Source organism: Artemia sp. Qi Xiang Cuo, chromosome 5 (genome assembly GCF_049724085.1).
Source record: "Artemia sp. Qi Xiang Cuo chromosome 5, ASM4972408v1, whole genome shotgun sequence".
Classification (NCBI taxonomy): Eukaryota; Metazoa; Arthropoda; class Branchiopoda; order Anostraca; family Artemiidae; genus Artemia; species Artemia sp. Qi Xiang Cuo.
In genome coordinates this window covers 67688511-67704360 of record NC_142798.1, presented here as the reverse complement: position 1 = coordinate 67704360, position 15850 = coordinate 67688511, and the positions used below count along the sequence as shown (strand labels likewise).

General features: G+C 34.6%; 1 protein-coding gene across 1 annotated transcript in view; it reads left to right on the top strand.

Moving 5' to 3' along the window:
• Positions 1-85: 85 nt before the first annotated feature.
• Rep (Rab escort protein) overlaps positions 86-15850 on the top strand; it is a 115925-nt gene continuing 100160 nt past the window's right edge. Inside the window, exon 1 of the mRNA XM_089089875.1 lies at positions 86-224. Within this exon, the coding sequence (XP_088946001.1) occupies positions 173-224 (52 nt within the window). The 5' untranslated portion in view covers positions 86-172. The remainder of the gene's footprint in view (positions 225-15850) is intronic.

Below are 15850 nucleotides of genomic sequence, written 5' to 3'. Positions count from 1 at the left end.
CAAAAAATAGTAATTGATAATACAGAGCTATCTAGGTATTCTTACCTTCATAGCCTGGAAACCCGTGTCCTTGTCTTGGGCGCGGCTCGATCACCCAAGCGAAAAACGATTGAACTGGACCGGAATATTCTTTTGCGGAATTTACAAGGCGCATGAATCAAAATAGCGAAACATGGCTGAGCAACTGAATATTGATCAATGTGAAATTACTATTATTGGAACAGGTGAGTGACAATTAATTGCAGTTCTGCGTTTAAGCTCGAAATTCTATAAGTTATTTTTGCAGGCTATAGAATACCCTACTATTGGCTTGCAATCCCTTGCCATAGGATGCTGCTAAGCAAAAAACCTACGCATAGCCTCAGCAAAGGATCAAAGAAAAGGCCTCCACTAAGCTATGTTATAACAGAAATAGTCCCTTCCCTGGAAAACTTGTCATGTTCCTTTTTGAAAATTACCCTTAGAAAATTTTATTTAGAAAGGTTTGGCAGAGCAGTAAATTTCTAGGTGACCCTATAATTTAGCTAGGATGAAAGTGAAAACATCATTTGATGCCTTTTTGTTATTCTCTTTCATAATTCAATAATCACTTTTGGTGCAAAATGCAGTAAATTTTTTGCTGTTCAAATTATTAGGCCTAGGCTAACTTATGAATAAAGTAAACATGGTAAATTTTTTGTTATTCATATTATTGACTTACAAATAAAGTAAACATTCCACTCAATACCTTTTTTATGCTCTTTTCAAATATAATAATCATTTTTGTCAGAAATTAACTTCACCCCCACCTCTATATATACCAATTCAGGGTATATAGCCTATCTGCACATTAGGTGGGGTGGGGGTAAATTTTATTTCTGATGTAAATGAAAGGTAAGTTTAAACTTTCCCCCATGCCCCTTAATGTGTAAATATATAACCTGAATTGGTATATAGGCCTAGGGTGGGGGTAAAATTCATTTCCAACAAAAATGATTATTATATTTGGAAAGAGCATAAAAAAAGGCATTGAGGGGTATGTTTACTTTATTCATAAGTCAATAATATGAACAACAAACAATTTACCCAAATTGCATCCCAAGCCCTTAAAGGGGCCCCAAAGTTATTTTATATGAATTATGAAAGAGCATAAAAAAACATCAAGCTATGTTTTCACTTTCATCCTAGCTAAATTGTATGGTCCACAGCAAATTTACCAAAAGCTTTACCCCCACCCCCCTAATGTGCAAATCTATACCATAAATTTGAATATACCCTGAATAGTCAACAGCAAAGTTTCAAATTGCAAAATTCAATGCTATTTTTATTGATTGCATTTGAAAAACTTGAAATGGCAGGAATATGGTTTGAATTGAAAATCAAGCATTTGGCAGGTTAAGTTAGGTAATAACTTCAAAAATTAAATACCTTTGGGCCCCTTTAAGGGCTCAAGATGCAATTTGCACCAGACTCAATTATTTTATTATGAAAGAGCATACAAAAAGGCATCAAATGATGTTTTCATTTTCATCCTAGCCAAATTACAGGGCCACCTAGAAATTTACCAGCAGAGCCAGGGTATAATGGTAAATTTGCAGTTTTCAACATAATTTAGCTAGGATGAAAATGAATACATCACTTGATGCCTCTTCTTATGCTCTTTCATAATTCAGCAATTACTCCTAGGAAAAATTCCATTTTGAGCTCTTAATAGGGCCCCAAAAGGTAAAACAGTCCATAACCACCAAAAATTCAAAAACATGTTTCTAAAAATAAGATGTACATTGAGATAAAATTGACATTTTCTGCTGATTCAGGAATTGTAATAAGTATTTTGGAAGCAAATTTGTAGGAATTTTTAAAATATAAGAAAAGGTAACAATCAAAAATGGGGGTTTTTAAGGCTAAACATGGATACTGAATAAATAAACAAAACAAATTTTTTCTTATATTATGGCAGGCCAATGTGGTTTAAGAAGGTAATTCTTTAAAATAGCCTAGAATCCTTTGAAAATGACATCACAGCCAAGCAAATCTCACTTTTGGTGATGATGCCACAATGTGATGCCTTTGTGGCATCATCATAGTATTGATGGTGCCAGGTAACAAATTAATTACTGCCCTCCCCCTCCTCTTGACTCAAATATAAGCAAAAAAAGCTGAATAAAAGAAAAAATTAGGCAACCCTGCCAGCCACAGAACCCAAAGAAACTGTCTTAGTTGTCCCCCTCTGCTTTGAAGAGCTCTGCTGGGGTAAAATTCATTAAGGTGCCCCCTCTCAACTCAAATAAAAAAAGCCCCAGCCGTGGTGCCACACTCCAGCCACAGTACCTAGAGCAGCTTGCCCTGGATATTTGAAAAGAGCATAAAAATGGGGAATTAGATAGTATATTCACCTTATCCCTATGTCAGCTATGAAATCTTGTAATATTGGCCCTGGATTTATCTAAATTTTCTCAATAAGTATATTATAAGCCTGAATATTTTAACCATAGAGTAAGATACCCAGCTTGTCCCCACAACCTATATTTGATAAGGCATTCTTAGTGTCTTTGGAGTTCCTTCTTAAAAGTTGTTTTGTAACTCCTGCATATTCTTTCTTAATAAAAATCAAATGAAAAACTTATTGCTTTGGTACTGAATGTGAGCTGCCCATATACCAATGCTTGTGCTTTTTCTGTTTCCACTTTCCCTTACTTACTTTATTCTTTATTTGTTATACTTTATTTACTTTTCCTTTATTTAACTCTGTGGCCTTCTAAAACTAGGGCGTAGCAACTAATTTAAGTAGAACAGAGCACTAACCTAGATTTGGTGTTGTTTCTAGTTAGTAAAATCATGCAGATACTTTCATTTAATTAAATTGAACTACTTCTTGATCTGTAAATAAATAAAAATAAAACTAAGCTTAAACATGAAAACAAAGTATAGTCCAGATCAAGCTAAAGCTAGCAGTCAGACAGCTAATCACCAATTTAATAGTTAAGTTGCTGCAAAATCTCTATTATTCTACCTAGAAAGTGGACTATTTACAATTGAATTTGTCTAAGTTTTCTTAGCAAAAATGTGATTAGCTTGAATATATTAGCCATAAACAGTATAGATATTTTAAATGCAGTGATAGTCAACATTGGGGCCTAATCTTAGACACGCATTTCAAGCTCAAGCCTAATCTTAGAAAATGCTACCCAATCTTTGACACATGATTTTAAAGTTTGTATTAAGTATCTAAATTACAGATAGACACAATCTTGGACAGACTTAATCAAACACAAGTGTTGCAAATCAGAATAACTGTTTTTAAATAGGATAGGCTATAGTGGTGGCTTTTGTATAAATCCAATAGTTAAGAAATAAAGTTTACAGGATTGTAGTCAGCCTATCCAAACTAACCTATCAGCCAGTTCCAGCTATGTAAAAGTATATGCATCATGTCTAGGTCAGGAGCCTCTTGTACATGTTTAGGTGACATACATTTTAATCAAGATATTTGTTTAAGACTAGGTACTGTCTGAATACTAGGGGTTTTACAATTTTTATGTTGACAATGCATTGATAGTCAACAATGGAGCCTACCCAGTTTTCAACATAGGATCTTAAAGGTAGAACAAAGTAGGCTATATAAATCATAGAAAGGCTCTACCATCAATATGTTTAATCAAAGCAAAGTGTTGCAAAGTAGATTAATTGTAATTAAATAGGCTAGGATTTAAAAGTAACTTTTGTCCATGTTTTATGTCAAGGAAAGAAAAAAGTTTTCTTAGATTGTAGAAAGCCAATCTTAACTAGTCCAGTCCTAACCATCAGATATTTTGAACTATCTAAAACTATCTATGGCATAACCACAACTAGGAACCTTCTGTCTAGTTTATGAATGATACATTTTCATCAAAATATGTGTCCAAAATTAGGCACTGTCTGAGTAGTGAAGCTACTAACCTGATTAAGTTCTGGAATGACTTGGTATTTTCTCCAGGAGACATTAGCGCCCATAAACTGAATTTTAGGGGGGGGTCTCCCCTGATCTAATCTACACTTCCAATGCTGTATAATTACAATCTCAAAACAAATATAAACATATAGGGCAGTATCATTCAGCCAGGGGGGGAGCCCCCCTATCCCCCCCCCCCCCACCCATATGGGTGCCCATGCCAGCAGATACTGACATTTGTCAAACTTTCAGAATTTTGCATTGTGATTTTACAGATACAGTTTTGTTTTGACTGTCTAGCTGGATGTATTTGAGGGGCATGCTTGGCAAAACTATATTTTAGAATCTTTTCTTCTCTTGGCAAATTTATTTCATAAGACAGAGAAAAGAATAGATTTTTCAGAATTTTTTTTTAAACAGGTCTAGCGGGCTACCAGAATATCATAAAGAGATTCTTAATGGCTCATTCAAAAGCTATTTCTCATATCTACGTGTTTTTTTATAAATTCTGCCATCTGCAAGTGCCATATGGTACTTAAATGGCACTTTTTGTTCCATTTCTCTCAAGGGATGGCACTCGAAGGCTACCAGAATATTGTAGGTAGATCTCTTATAGCTCATATAAAAGATATTGTACATATCTACGTCTTTCAAATAAATTCCACCATCATCAAGTTCAAATGGCACTAAAAACGGCACTTTTGCTGTTGTGTCTCAAGTGGAAAAGCTGCACTGTAAAAAAAAATTGATTTCCAATAAAATGTTTTGCTCGAATTCAAACAAGTAAAAAAAAATCCAATTTTTCTGTTGGAATTGTGACTTGCTTATTTAATTCAAACAAGTCACAAAAAATCCAATTTTGATGGATTAAGGGATTTTGAAAACATGGAGCCTGATTTTCGAAAAAGGGAGAAACACCCCCCAAAAAGTAAAAAAAGTCCTAATGTAAATTAGACCTTCAGATTCAGCATATCAGAAAATGTTATTATGGGGGTTATGATCTCCTATCTGCACAAACATCAAATCAATTCAATATTTCTGTATGCTGTTCAATTACTTTGTGGTTATTAAAAAATATTTAGTTTTATGCTTATGTTTTTAAGATAATTTTAATTGTATACGGAAAGTTCCTAATGTCACAACTGGTGTAAGACTATAAAAAGCTTTATAGATTCGTTTAGTGTTGTTGGGCTACATACTCCCTTTTGACTCTTAAGTAAAAAATCCTATTTTTTATTCTTGACTTTTGTGTTTTCAGTAAAGCACTAGTCTTGTATAATCATAAAAGCATAGGGAAACATAATTAGTTGGTTTATTTGTACTAGTTATATTAATATATATTCAATATGCTGTGAAGTAATAATTTTTGTCTTTTTTAAGTCTCAACTTTGCTCTTTACTTCCCTTGAAATACTTTTTTTTTTTAATTAATAAGCTTGCAAAAGCAAGCCAGAATCAAACAAGCTTGCTTCATAGCTGTCTAACTTTTTCGTTGTTGCAAGCTTAGGAAACAGTACCAATACAAGGCAATTAGGAGGGAGGGGATGTATTTTTCAAATTGTAAAAAGAGCAATTTTATTGCTGTTTTGATTTTTTTTCAATGAAAATACAAAAAATAATATTTTTCAATGAAACCACCAACAAAGGTACTATTCAAAATCTAAGGGCGATTGCCCCCCCCCCGCCAGTTAATCCTCCGTAGCTTAAATGAAGCCAATAGTACAGTAAGTCAAATCCTAGTTTCAATTCTGCAATATTAAAGTATCGGTTAGAACAGGCTGGCAAAACAAGCCAATTACAAAGTAAAATCATTGATTCAAGCCTCTAACTTTAGAAATATTCATAAAATAAGTTGGCAAAAGAAGTCGATATTGGCCAATAGGGAGATATCAAGCCAAATTCTTGATTCAGACTCAGTTCCTTTACAATGTCTACCAGCAAATATCTCTTAACTTGTAGACATCAAATAGATTCACATGAGAAATTCAATATGTCAGAGAAGTTCTCTAGTATTTTAGCTGACAATTTACTGTTCGTTTGCAAAAACAAAATAATTGTTAGTAAACGATTTTTGTTTGGTTGGCAGAAACACTGCTAACATGAGAGGTCAACACAAAAAAATTATGTATAATATTAAAACAACATTTTATAGCACTAATAGAAACAAAAGAGATTAAAAATTAAAACTTATAACACAAATTAATTATCTGGCTAATTGTTCCATAGTTTTCTAATTGTTTTAACCTGTTGCTCTAAATACAAATAAAGACATAACGCTTCCCATTTCATAGGTCAAAGTAGGCTAGTTTAGACTGAAGTCAAATAGCCTTTGTAAACTCTCCAGCTAAAAAAAGAACATGCTGCTCTTCTGTGTACCCACTTTGCTTGTGGCAAAGTTGTTAACTTGGCTTGATTCAAGTTTAATGCAAGCATTTGTAGCAAGGGTTGGTTTCACTGTGCAAATGATCTTTGTATTTTGCTTTGATTAAGCAGTATCAACAAGGGCTCAATGGTATCAATTGGAGAGGAAAACAGGGTGTTTCCTCCCTCCCCTAGATTTGTTTTCACTCCCACTTAGAGTTGGAAAATTTTCCTTTTCTGGTATTCTTAGCAAAAATTATTTTTTCGTATTTTCATTGAAAAATATAAATAAAACAGCAAAATTGCCCCTGCCACCTAGATTTCTGGAAAAGTATTGTAACCCCTACGATTTTGTGACTTTGTGCCACTGCAAGGGTTTAAGTTGCAAGGCTAATTCAAGACAAGTTAAGCTTGCATCAGGCTTTTGTGCATGTTGGGACATGCTATATGAAGAGTAGCTGATTTTGTTGGTTCTATTATTTTTATACTTATTTCTCATCAACAGTTTGTTCAGATTGAAAAAAATCTAGCAAGAAAGAAAAAAACCCAAACATTTGCATATAGCCTGGGACTGTATCCAGCCCTATTAGAGGGGTTGGGATACAATTACAGCAGCAGTGATAATTATGTTTGTGAAGAACATTGAATGGGGAATCAAATGGCATATTTATTTTTTCTTTCTGATTTACAAAAAGTTGTTTTGGTTAATAAAACTTGTGGGCGTTTATTTATTGCGCACAGATCTTGGACAGATTAATTAATGTTTCAGGAATGAATTCAAACACCTCAAAAAGTTTTTTTTAAAGCCTCTATCTCTGCTTTTTTTGTAATCTAAAGGCTTAGAAAATTGCACAACCTTATTTTTTTTCTTTAGTTTTGTTATTGGTCTACTTTTCTTTGACTCTAGGTTTTGAAAACACAGTTCCAGTGTTATGACTAGAACTTAAAGCCATATTAGGATTTTTTTTCCAAATTTGAGATGCATATTTCCAATTCTCTTAAACCTATTAAATCAAGATCTAGTAAAATTATAAGGCTAAAAGCACTTTCATTGGGCCTTGTGTGTGTTGTACATTTATTTTGAAAAGTTTCATTTTTTTAACACAAACTTTGTCCAAGTGCATCAGAGTCAATGCCCGCCAGTGGCCTAGACTAGGAAAACTGCTCTCAAATTTAGCATTTACACAAGCAATTTTATACAAGCAATTTTATACTTATTAACTGGTGTAAACCAGCATATGGTAAAAGTTTACCAACTAGTCTGCAATTTGCAAATAACTGCTATTTTTCTTAGACGTTTTTGAGTAATGTCGAAAATATGCGCCATTACCTTATAACCTGTGCAATTTTTGGCCTTAAAGATTTGTTTTGATTCCGCATAAAGAATTTTTTTTTCGTAATTTAAGATTAAATAAACCTTGTTCTGAACTTTCAAATTAGACTTACTTGGTGTGGTGATTTCTTCTGACCTCTCATGGCGGGAGAATACAAAGACAATTGTAAAAAAAGCTAACGGCGCAATCCAAATGCTAAAAACACTGAAAAAATTTCGAGTTCCTAAGGACAAGCTGAAACTAATATTTCACACTTTCATCCGCCCCTTAGTTGAATATGCTTGTCCGGTTTGGCACTTTTCCCTTACCCAGGATGAAATTGATAAAATAGAATGAGTTCAGAAGAGATCACTGCAAATCATTTATGGCGGTTCCTCTCTACCTTACTCCTTTTACCTCAAGGAATTTAGACTTGAATCCCTTTCTTCCCGCCGAGAAAAATTTTGCCAAAGATTCGGCTCCTCCCTCCTTCAACATCCCATCTGCCGATCATTCCTTCCCCCACCTTTTGTCCCTGTAAGATCTCGTCCCCCCAGGGAAGTGGCTCAGAAGGTTCCGAAACTAACCCCAGTCCACTGTAACACCATGCGCTAGAGTAAAAGCATTGTGCCAAGCTTTGTGAAATATTACAATGATCTCTAGTGTTTTTATTGTTTAGTTTATTTTATCCTGACGGAAGTTTTATCAGATAATTTTATTCTCAATCTCAAGTGTTTTTATCCCTTAGTTTATTTATCCTGACGAAGTTTTATCAGACAACTTTATTTTGCTAATTATGACTAAGAGACATCATATTTGGGCTTTGCCCACGAGAGCTATGTCTTGTTTTTGAATTAAATGAATTTGAATTTAGAGAGGATACATTTAATTGAAAATGCTTTTCGTTTATTGAATTAAGTGAAATATACATTTGAATTTAGCATTTATGTCTCTGTTAGTGCTTAAAAGTTTATTTCATGTTTACTTCCAAGCATTGTTTTGTATTTACATTTTGTATCTTCTATCCAGGTTGAAATTGTGCGGAATGTTCTTTAATTTTCAACTTGTAAAATGTTCTTTAATTTTCGAATTTCTCAGAAATATATGCAAACAAAAAAAAACAAAAAAAACGAAAAAACAACTAAAATCAATATAGGTATTGTTTAACATCTTTATTTGCTGACCTGAAGGAAGTTATATTAACTATGAGGGATCCCATTTTTTCAAGATCTTTGGAGGGCAAAGTATATATTTGGTGAATCGGTTTTTTGTTCTTTAATAGTAACATAACCATGGGCGTAGGCAGCATCTTGTGTAGGGGGGGGGGGCAGCCGCTTCTGTGATGGAGGGGGGAGGGATCTTACTAATGCTTCCTGAGGTTCTTTGAATATAGGTCTTTAGAAACTAGTCATTCTATATTTCGCCAAAACTCGGCCTTTAACATTTTCCATGTTCTACTTTTCCTGCAACAGTATAAAATAAGAGACCCACTATCCTACTTCCAATTTCCAGAAAACAAAAACACCGCAAAAGCGATTTGACACAAATCACATTATGGTTAGATAACAGCTTCTTCTAAGAATTCAACTCAAAAGTTTACAGTTGGGTAAAATTAAATATTAAAATTGGTATAGGGGAGACCGGTCCACGTCTAGCCAAAGCAAATAGTTTCAATACAAAAACCAATGGGGCTTCTGGTGGATTATAAACGCTCTGACAGATTGCAGTGTATCTTTTTTTAAAAGTCTGACCATAATTAATACTTTTACAAAAATTTCAGATTGGATCAGGTTTTATGGTGATTAACTATGGAATTTTGTTCAATTTTGTCTGAAAGCTTACGCCTAATTACGAATACTAGAAATCTCGCGTTGTAAACTCACATTGTATTCTTTTATTATTTGCCTGTTTTTGGCAGTTTCCGAAACGTGCCATCTTCACCAGTTTGCTGTTAGTATTTTTTCATCCTGTGGGATAGTGAACTCCCATGTTCGGCCACAATGCCCAGGGTAAATTCGCCATGCCGTACCAAGGTGTCCAAAAGTGGGCTATGCTTGTAAAAGCTGTGTAAACAGCATATTTAAAGGCTGAAGGCAAGCTTAATACCCAAAACTGTGTTATTTCTGGCGTTGTTTAATCCTGTCAGAACAGTAGGTGAACTGAAGTTCTTTTTTTTCTGTTAAATTTCATTCAAGATAAAATCATTAAAAGTAAAACAGAAGAGAAATGAAAGAAAGGTGGCTCTGATCCAGAAGAAAATAAAATAGCAGTTTTTTCTGTCTTATTCTACAAGAAATCCGTTGGATTCTCTGGAAGTACCATGGGTGTCCCTAGAGGAACGCTGCAAGACTACATAAAAAAAAAGTCGGGAAGCTGAATATCCCTTTAAAAAGTCTGGACCTGAATTTCCATACACCCTGTTACTACCCATGATCAATATTTACAGAGGAACAAGCAAAAAGACTAAAAACTTGCTTGAAAACGAATACAACAGAAATACATGCGTAATCATATAAGGCCCTAAAACCATGTGGTCATGGGATTAGTTTTGCTTCCTATCAGGAGGTGTATCACATCACATGGGCTAATTCTTTACTCAGAGCTAATTCATGGTGTGTATTAACCCCATATTATAATGAATTTATTGTGATAACATCTATTTTCACAACTTGTTTTAGTTTTTTATTTTTTCTTAATGATTTTTCCAATAGGAAATTTTTAGATTTCCTCCAAAAAAAACGTCCCCCCAGATCCCAAATCAAATTCCATAGTGAAAGATACCCATCCTGGCTGGTCAAGCACATTATCTGAAAGTTCTAATGATAGCTCCAATTCAGAGAATAGGACAATGATAACTGTAGGTCCTAATGCAACCTTAAATGATGATAATGGGTTTCATGAGGTCCTCTCTAGAAGCTCTAAAAAAAGGAAAAAAATCTCCCCAATTAAAAGCATTTCCCCTCTCCCTGCCCAAGATCCTCCCTCCAAAAATTTAGGAATTTACCTTAAAATTACTCCCACTACCCCCTTTGAAATAAAAATGATCACTGCAATAAGAGTTGCAATTTTTAAATTGCTAAAATCAATGTTCTCTCTTAACATTAACCGTGATGGATCTCTGCTAATAGCTGTAGAAGATCAGAAATCAGCAGATACAATAATTATCCTGAAATCCCTTCTGAATACCCCAATTATTGCATCTAATTGGAGTCCAAAACAATCATCAACAAAAATTGTAGTTTATAATGTTCCCCCAGAGATATCTACTCAGGAGTTAAAAGAAGGCCTCTCAGATAGGGCTGGAAACACAATCCCAGTTGAGGATGTTACCCAACTTGGAAAACCTCACTCTAATGGCCTAAAAACTAGTAGATCCTTCTTATTAACACTGAAGGATAAAATTGATATCCCAGAAAAATTATTCCTATTTGGGCAAATCAAACCACACAAGGAATTCAAACCTAAGCCTATTCAGTGTCAGAAGTGTTTCAAACTGGGACACACGACAAACAAATGCAATTAAATTCTCCAAGAGTGTAGTAATTGTAAATCTTTCCATCCTAAAGAGCTGACAACTTGCAACAACACTCAGCCTACATGCATCAATTGCAAAGGCCCACATGAATCTACAAATAAATCATTATGCCCTGCATACAAGAAAAGAGCTCTAACACTCCAAATATCAACAGAGAAGGCCATCCCATACCCCTTTGCAGCAATGGAAGCAAATACTGCCCAACAATACCAAATAAAGCCTGTAATGAAACCAACCAAAACCCCCAAGTCAAATGACCCCAATGCATCAAGCACCCCTTATAAAACACCATCTTCTAAGCCCCCTAGCTCAAATCCCTATCAGAAGGAATCACCAAGCCAACAAGCCTCCTTGTCCAGTGAGATGAGGTCAGCCTGGCCCCCCTCCCAAGAAGAAACAAACCAGAAATACTACCAGGAATCAATCCCTTAACCAACAAACAGGATGCACAACCAAAAATGCAATCCCCAAATATATGCTTATTCATTCTAAACTGTAATGCAGTTCAGGCCATGAACATACATCAACAACAGAAAACAAAAATTATTGCAGAATTGGCAAAAATCTACATCCCAGATGATATGCTCATTCAAGCAAAAAAAGATCTTGCTTTACTTTTAACAAAGCTGAACAATGATACTCAGTCATATGAAGAATAAATCAACAACACAATATATATCAATACTCCAATGGAATGTAAGATCACTCACAGAAAATGAGCTAAATGAACTAATGTCATTTATGAATAATAATTCCATTAATATTGCTTGCCTCCAGGAAATTCATTTAACCCAAACTCAACAAATTACGTCTCCAGGATATACTATCCTGAGACAGGATAGATCTTCAGAGAGAAAAGGAGGCGGGATAGCTTTATTAGTTAAAAATAATATAAAATTTTGTGGCATAAATTTTCCAGATTTTGCAAATGATGTTGATGTTATTGGTATCAGTGTTTGGTTGAATAATTTAAAAACCTACATAATAAGCTTTTATAACCCTAATGGCCAAACTACATATGCCAAGGATTTCTTTAATTATATAAATAATTCTAATATGTTAAAGAATATCATTATTTGTGGTGATTTCAATGCCCACATCCTTTTGTGGGGGAATAAACCAGCAAATAAAGCTGGTAAATTCAATGAGCATATGACTTCAAATATTAATGAATTAGCTGTTGCTACCCCTCCAAACCTGAACACATATTTCAACCCCAAAAGTGGCATATTCTCCACATTTGACCTACATATGGTGTCATTAAATTTTTTGAATACAATTTACATAAATAAAATTGATAGTCTATGTACTGACCACTTTACTATAGTTTGCTCTCTAAATGAACCTGCTGAAACTTTATCTCATACATCCAATTATATCAACACTAAAGCAGATTGGTCTATGTTCCAAATTAAGCTAAATGATGAAATTACAAGTTTCACCCAAAGTTCATGCATTTCTAACACAACAGTTGACACACATGCTGAAGCCTTGACATCCTTACTAATAAATACAGCTAATCATGCTATCCCCAAGACAACACCTAAGAAAACATTCCCTAAACAGATTCCTAAAGCATGGTGGACAAATGAGTGCCTAAATAAATGTAGGATAAAAAAGTCAGCTAGGACAGAATTCATAAGAAAACCATCACCTACTACATATTTAAAAAAATTACAAGCAGAATCTAATCTAAAAAGGACTATAATAGATGCTAAATATAAATACTGGAATAATTTTGCAAATAATCTCTCCAGAGAAACGCATGAGGCAATTATACATAAAGTCATAAGACACATCTGTGGGAAAAAGACTTCCCCCAACCCACTCCTGTATGAGCTTTTACATAATAATACCCATTATGATAATGATAATGGAAAAGCTAACCTATTTGCAACTCTTTTTGTTAATAAGCTAACATCAAATAATCAAAGCAAACTGTCCACAATTCCCAGGAACACTAGTTACCAACCACGCCCAGGATCCGTGTACATAACCAATCCATTTTCAATCCAGGAATTGAATAGTGCAATACATCAGATTAGGTCCAAAACTAGCAGCAGCTATGACAATATACACCCTACATGGATAAAGAATCTCACACCTTCATACAAACAAGAATTGCTAAATTGTTATAATCACGCTTGGGCATCTTCTAGGTTCTCCAATGTATGGAAATGTTCGTCCCTCCTACCAATCCTAAAGAAAAATAATCCAAAAGATAATCCTGAGTCTTATAGGCCCATAATGATTACACCTGTGAGGGGGAAAATAATGGAGAAAATGATTTATCACAGACTCCTCTGGTTTGTTGAAAAAAATAATATGATCCCACACACTCAAACTGGATTCAGGAAATACCACTCCTCAACAGATACTTTCATTTTGCTAACAAATGCAATAAATGAATCTTTCTCAAAAATAATATCCTAGTGGCAGCTTTCCTAGATTTTGAAGGGGCATATGACAATGTGAACCACCAAATCCTTTTAAATAAACTTGCAAACCTTGGAGTACCCCCTAAGCTAGTATCTTTTATTAAATCCTTCATAGAAGTGCGAAGTTTCATTGTTTGTGTTGGTTCAGCCTCTTCACCCGGAAAGACAATATCCAAAGGCCTACCTAAGGGAGCAGTCCTTAGTTGCCTCCTATTTGCCCTATATCTCTGGAACATGAACCTACCCCACACAAATCTACAATAGGCTGATGATCTGGTGCTATGGCAATCTGGCAACACCTTTCAGATAGCAAAGTCAAATCTGCAAAAGTCACTTTTCCAGTTTGAAAAATTCTCTCAACATTCAGATTTACCTATTGCACCCACCAAGTCAAAAATAATCCAATTTCACAAGAAGCAAACCATGTTAATGCAAAACTAACTCTAAATAAAACAACTATTCCAGAAGATAATCATATTAATTACCTAGGTCTAATGCTCGACAAAAAACTTAATTTCCACCTCCACGTTTCAAACACAATAAAAAAAATGCTATAGAAAAGCAAATATACTAAAAAGACTTCTTTCCAAACCCTGGGGTTGTAAAGAAAAAACCTCACTCCAGTTTTATAAATCACATATAAGACCCCATATTGACAATGGGCTCATCGTCTATGGTGCATGTGCAAAGACCCAGATGCAAAAAATTGAAACAACACAAAATGATATAATACGTTTCATATTTGGTCTTAGGAAACCCACAAGCACCAAGTTTCTGCTTATGAAGAGTGGATTAACAACAATAAGGGGGAGACGTAGCTTTCTCTTGATAAAACATCTTACAAAAATTGAATCAAATAGCTCACACACATTACATAATTGGTTAAGAAATCCAGCCATGTATAGAGGTATTGCAGATGAGTATGCCAATATTCAAAAGAAGTTCCCTGTACCAGCAAAGTCTATTGCACCTACTTTCCCCCAATCCCCTCCATGGAATTGGTCATTTCCCATAATAAATACTGAATTTTCAAAATGGAATAAAGATTTAACCCTCATTGCTTTTGTCCAGAAAAAATTTGCAGAACTTAATACAATTACCTATAAAAATCATTTCCAAATATTTGTTGATGGGTCAAAAATGAATGAGAAGGTTGCAAGTGGTGTTTTCCTTCCTCACCTGAAAATTGCAATGGGCGAGAGATTATTTAATAATTTATCTATAATGTCTGCTGAGTTAAATGCCATAATCATGGCATTAGAACACCTTAAGCAAAACCAACCTTTGATTGAAAATTCGAATAATATTATCATCTATTCCGACTCTTTATCAAGCCTTGAGTTGCTGCCCTCAGCTCCTCAATATAAGTTGGACATTGACACTTATCATTGTCTCAGTATTATTGATAATCTTGCTTCAAGTGGCATAAAAACTTACTTTCAGTACATTCCTAGCCACTCTGGCATAAGTGGTAATCATCAGGTTGATGAAATAGCAAAAAATGCTATAAATATTGACCAGCCAAGTGGGAGACCAATCCCAATTAGAGATATTTACCGATGGAGGCTATCAGATATTAATTTTAATAAGATTAATCCTATCCTTTCCCCCTTTCCCAATAAGTATCTTTCTAAAATTTATCATAGGATTCGTTCTGGAACAAATGGACTAAATTTCCTTGCATTCTCATATAAACTTTCTAATTCAAGTTGTTCAATCCCCCTGTCCCCTCTTTGCATGCATTGTAATACGAATAATGAAACAATTGATCATTGCCTATTTGAATGTAATATGCTGACGTCTGCACAACATACCTTGCTTTGTAAACTGTTAAAATACTTCAAACACCACAAAATCCCACTATCAGCCAAGAGCCTAGCCAACTATACCTGCACACAGAGCATAGAAATCGATTATCTATCATCTTATATTTGAACTCCTAGAGTCGAAAGATCTGCTGAAAGATATCTGAATATATCTAATAAATATGAGGCAATCAAGCCAGTAGCTCTGTAGCCCACAGAGTGAAGCAAAAGGAAAAGGGCTAAATAGTTTTACTGAAAAGCCCGCCTGCTGATAATTAGAAGAAGAAGAAGAAACGATAGCTTATATGCTTTCGATTGTATTCCCCTAGAAACATGTAAATTTGCATACACTTATGCCATTATTAAGAGCATAAAAGTACCGGATAACGGAACTGCAAAGGTAGTGGAAACAGTGGAGGAATTGCAGGTAAAGATTGGTACCGTGGTTTTATGGATTGACTTAAAACTCTATCAGTAAGAACGCCAATA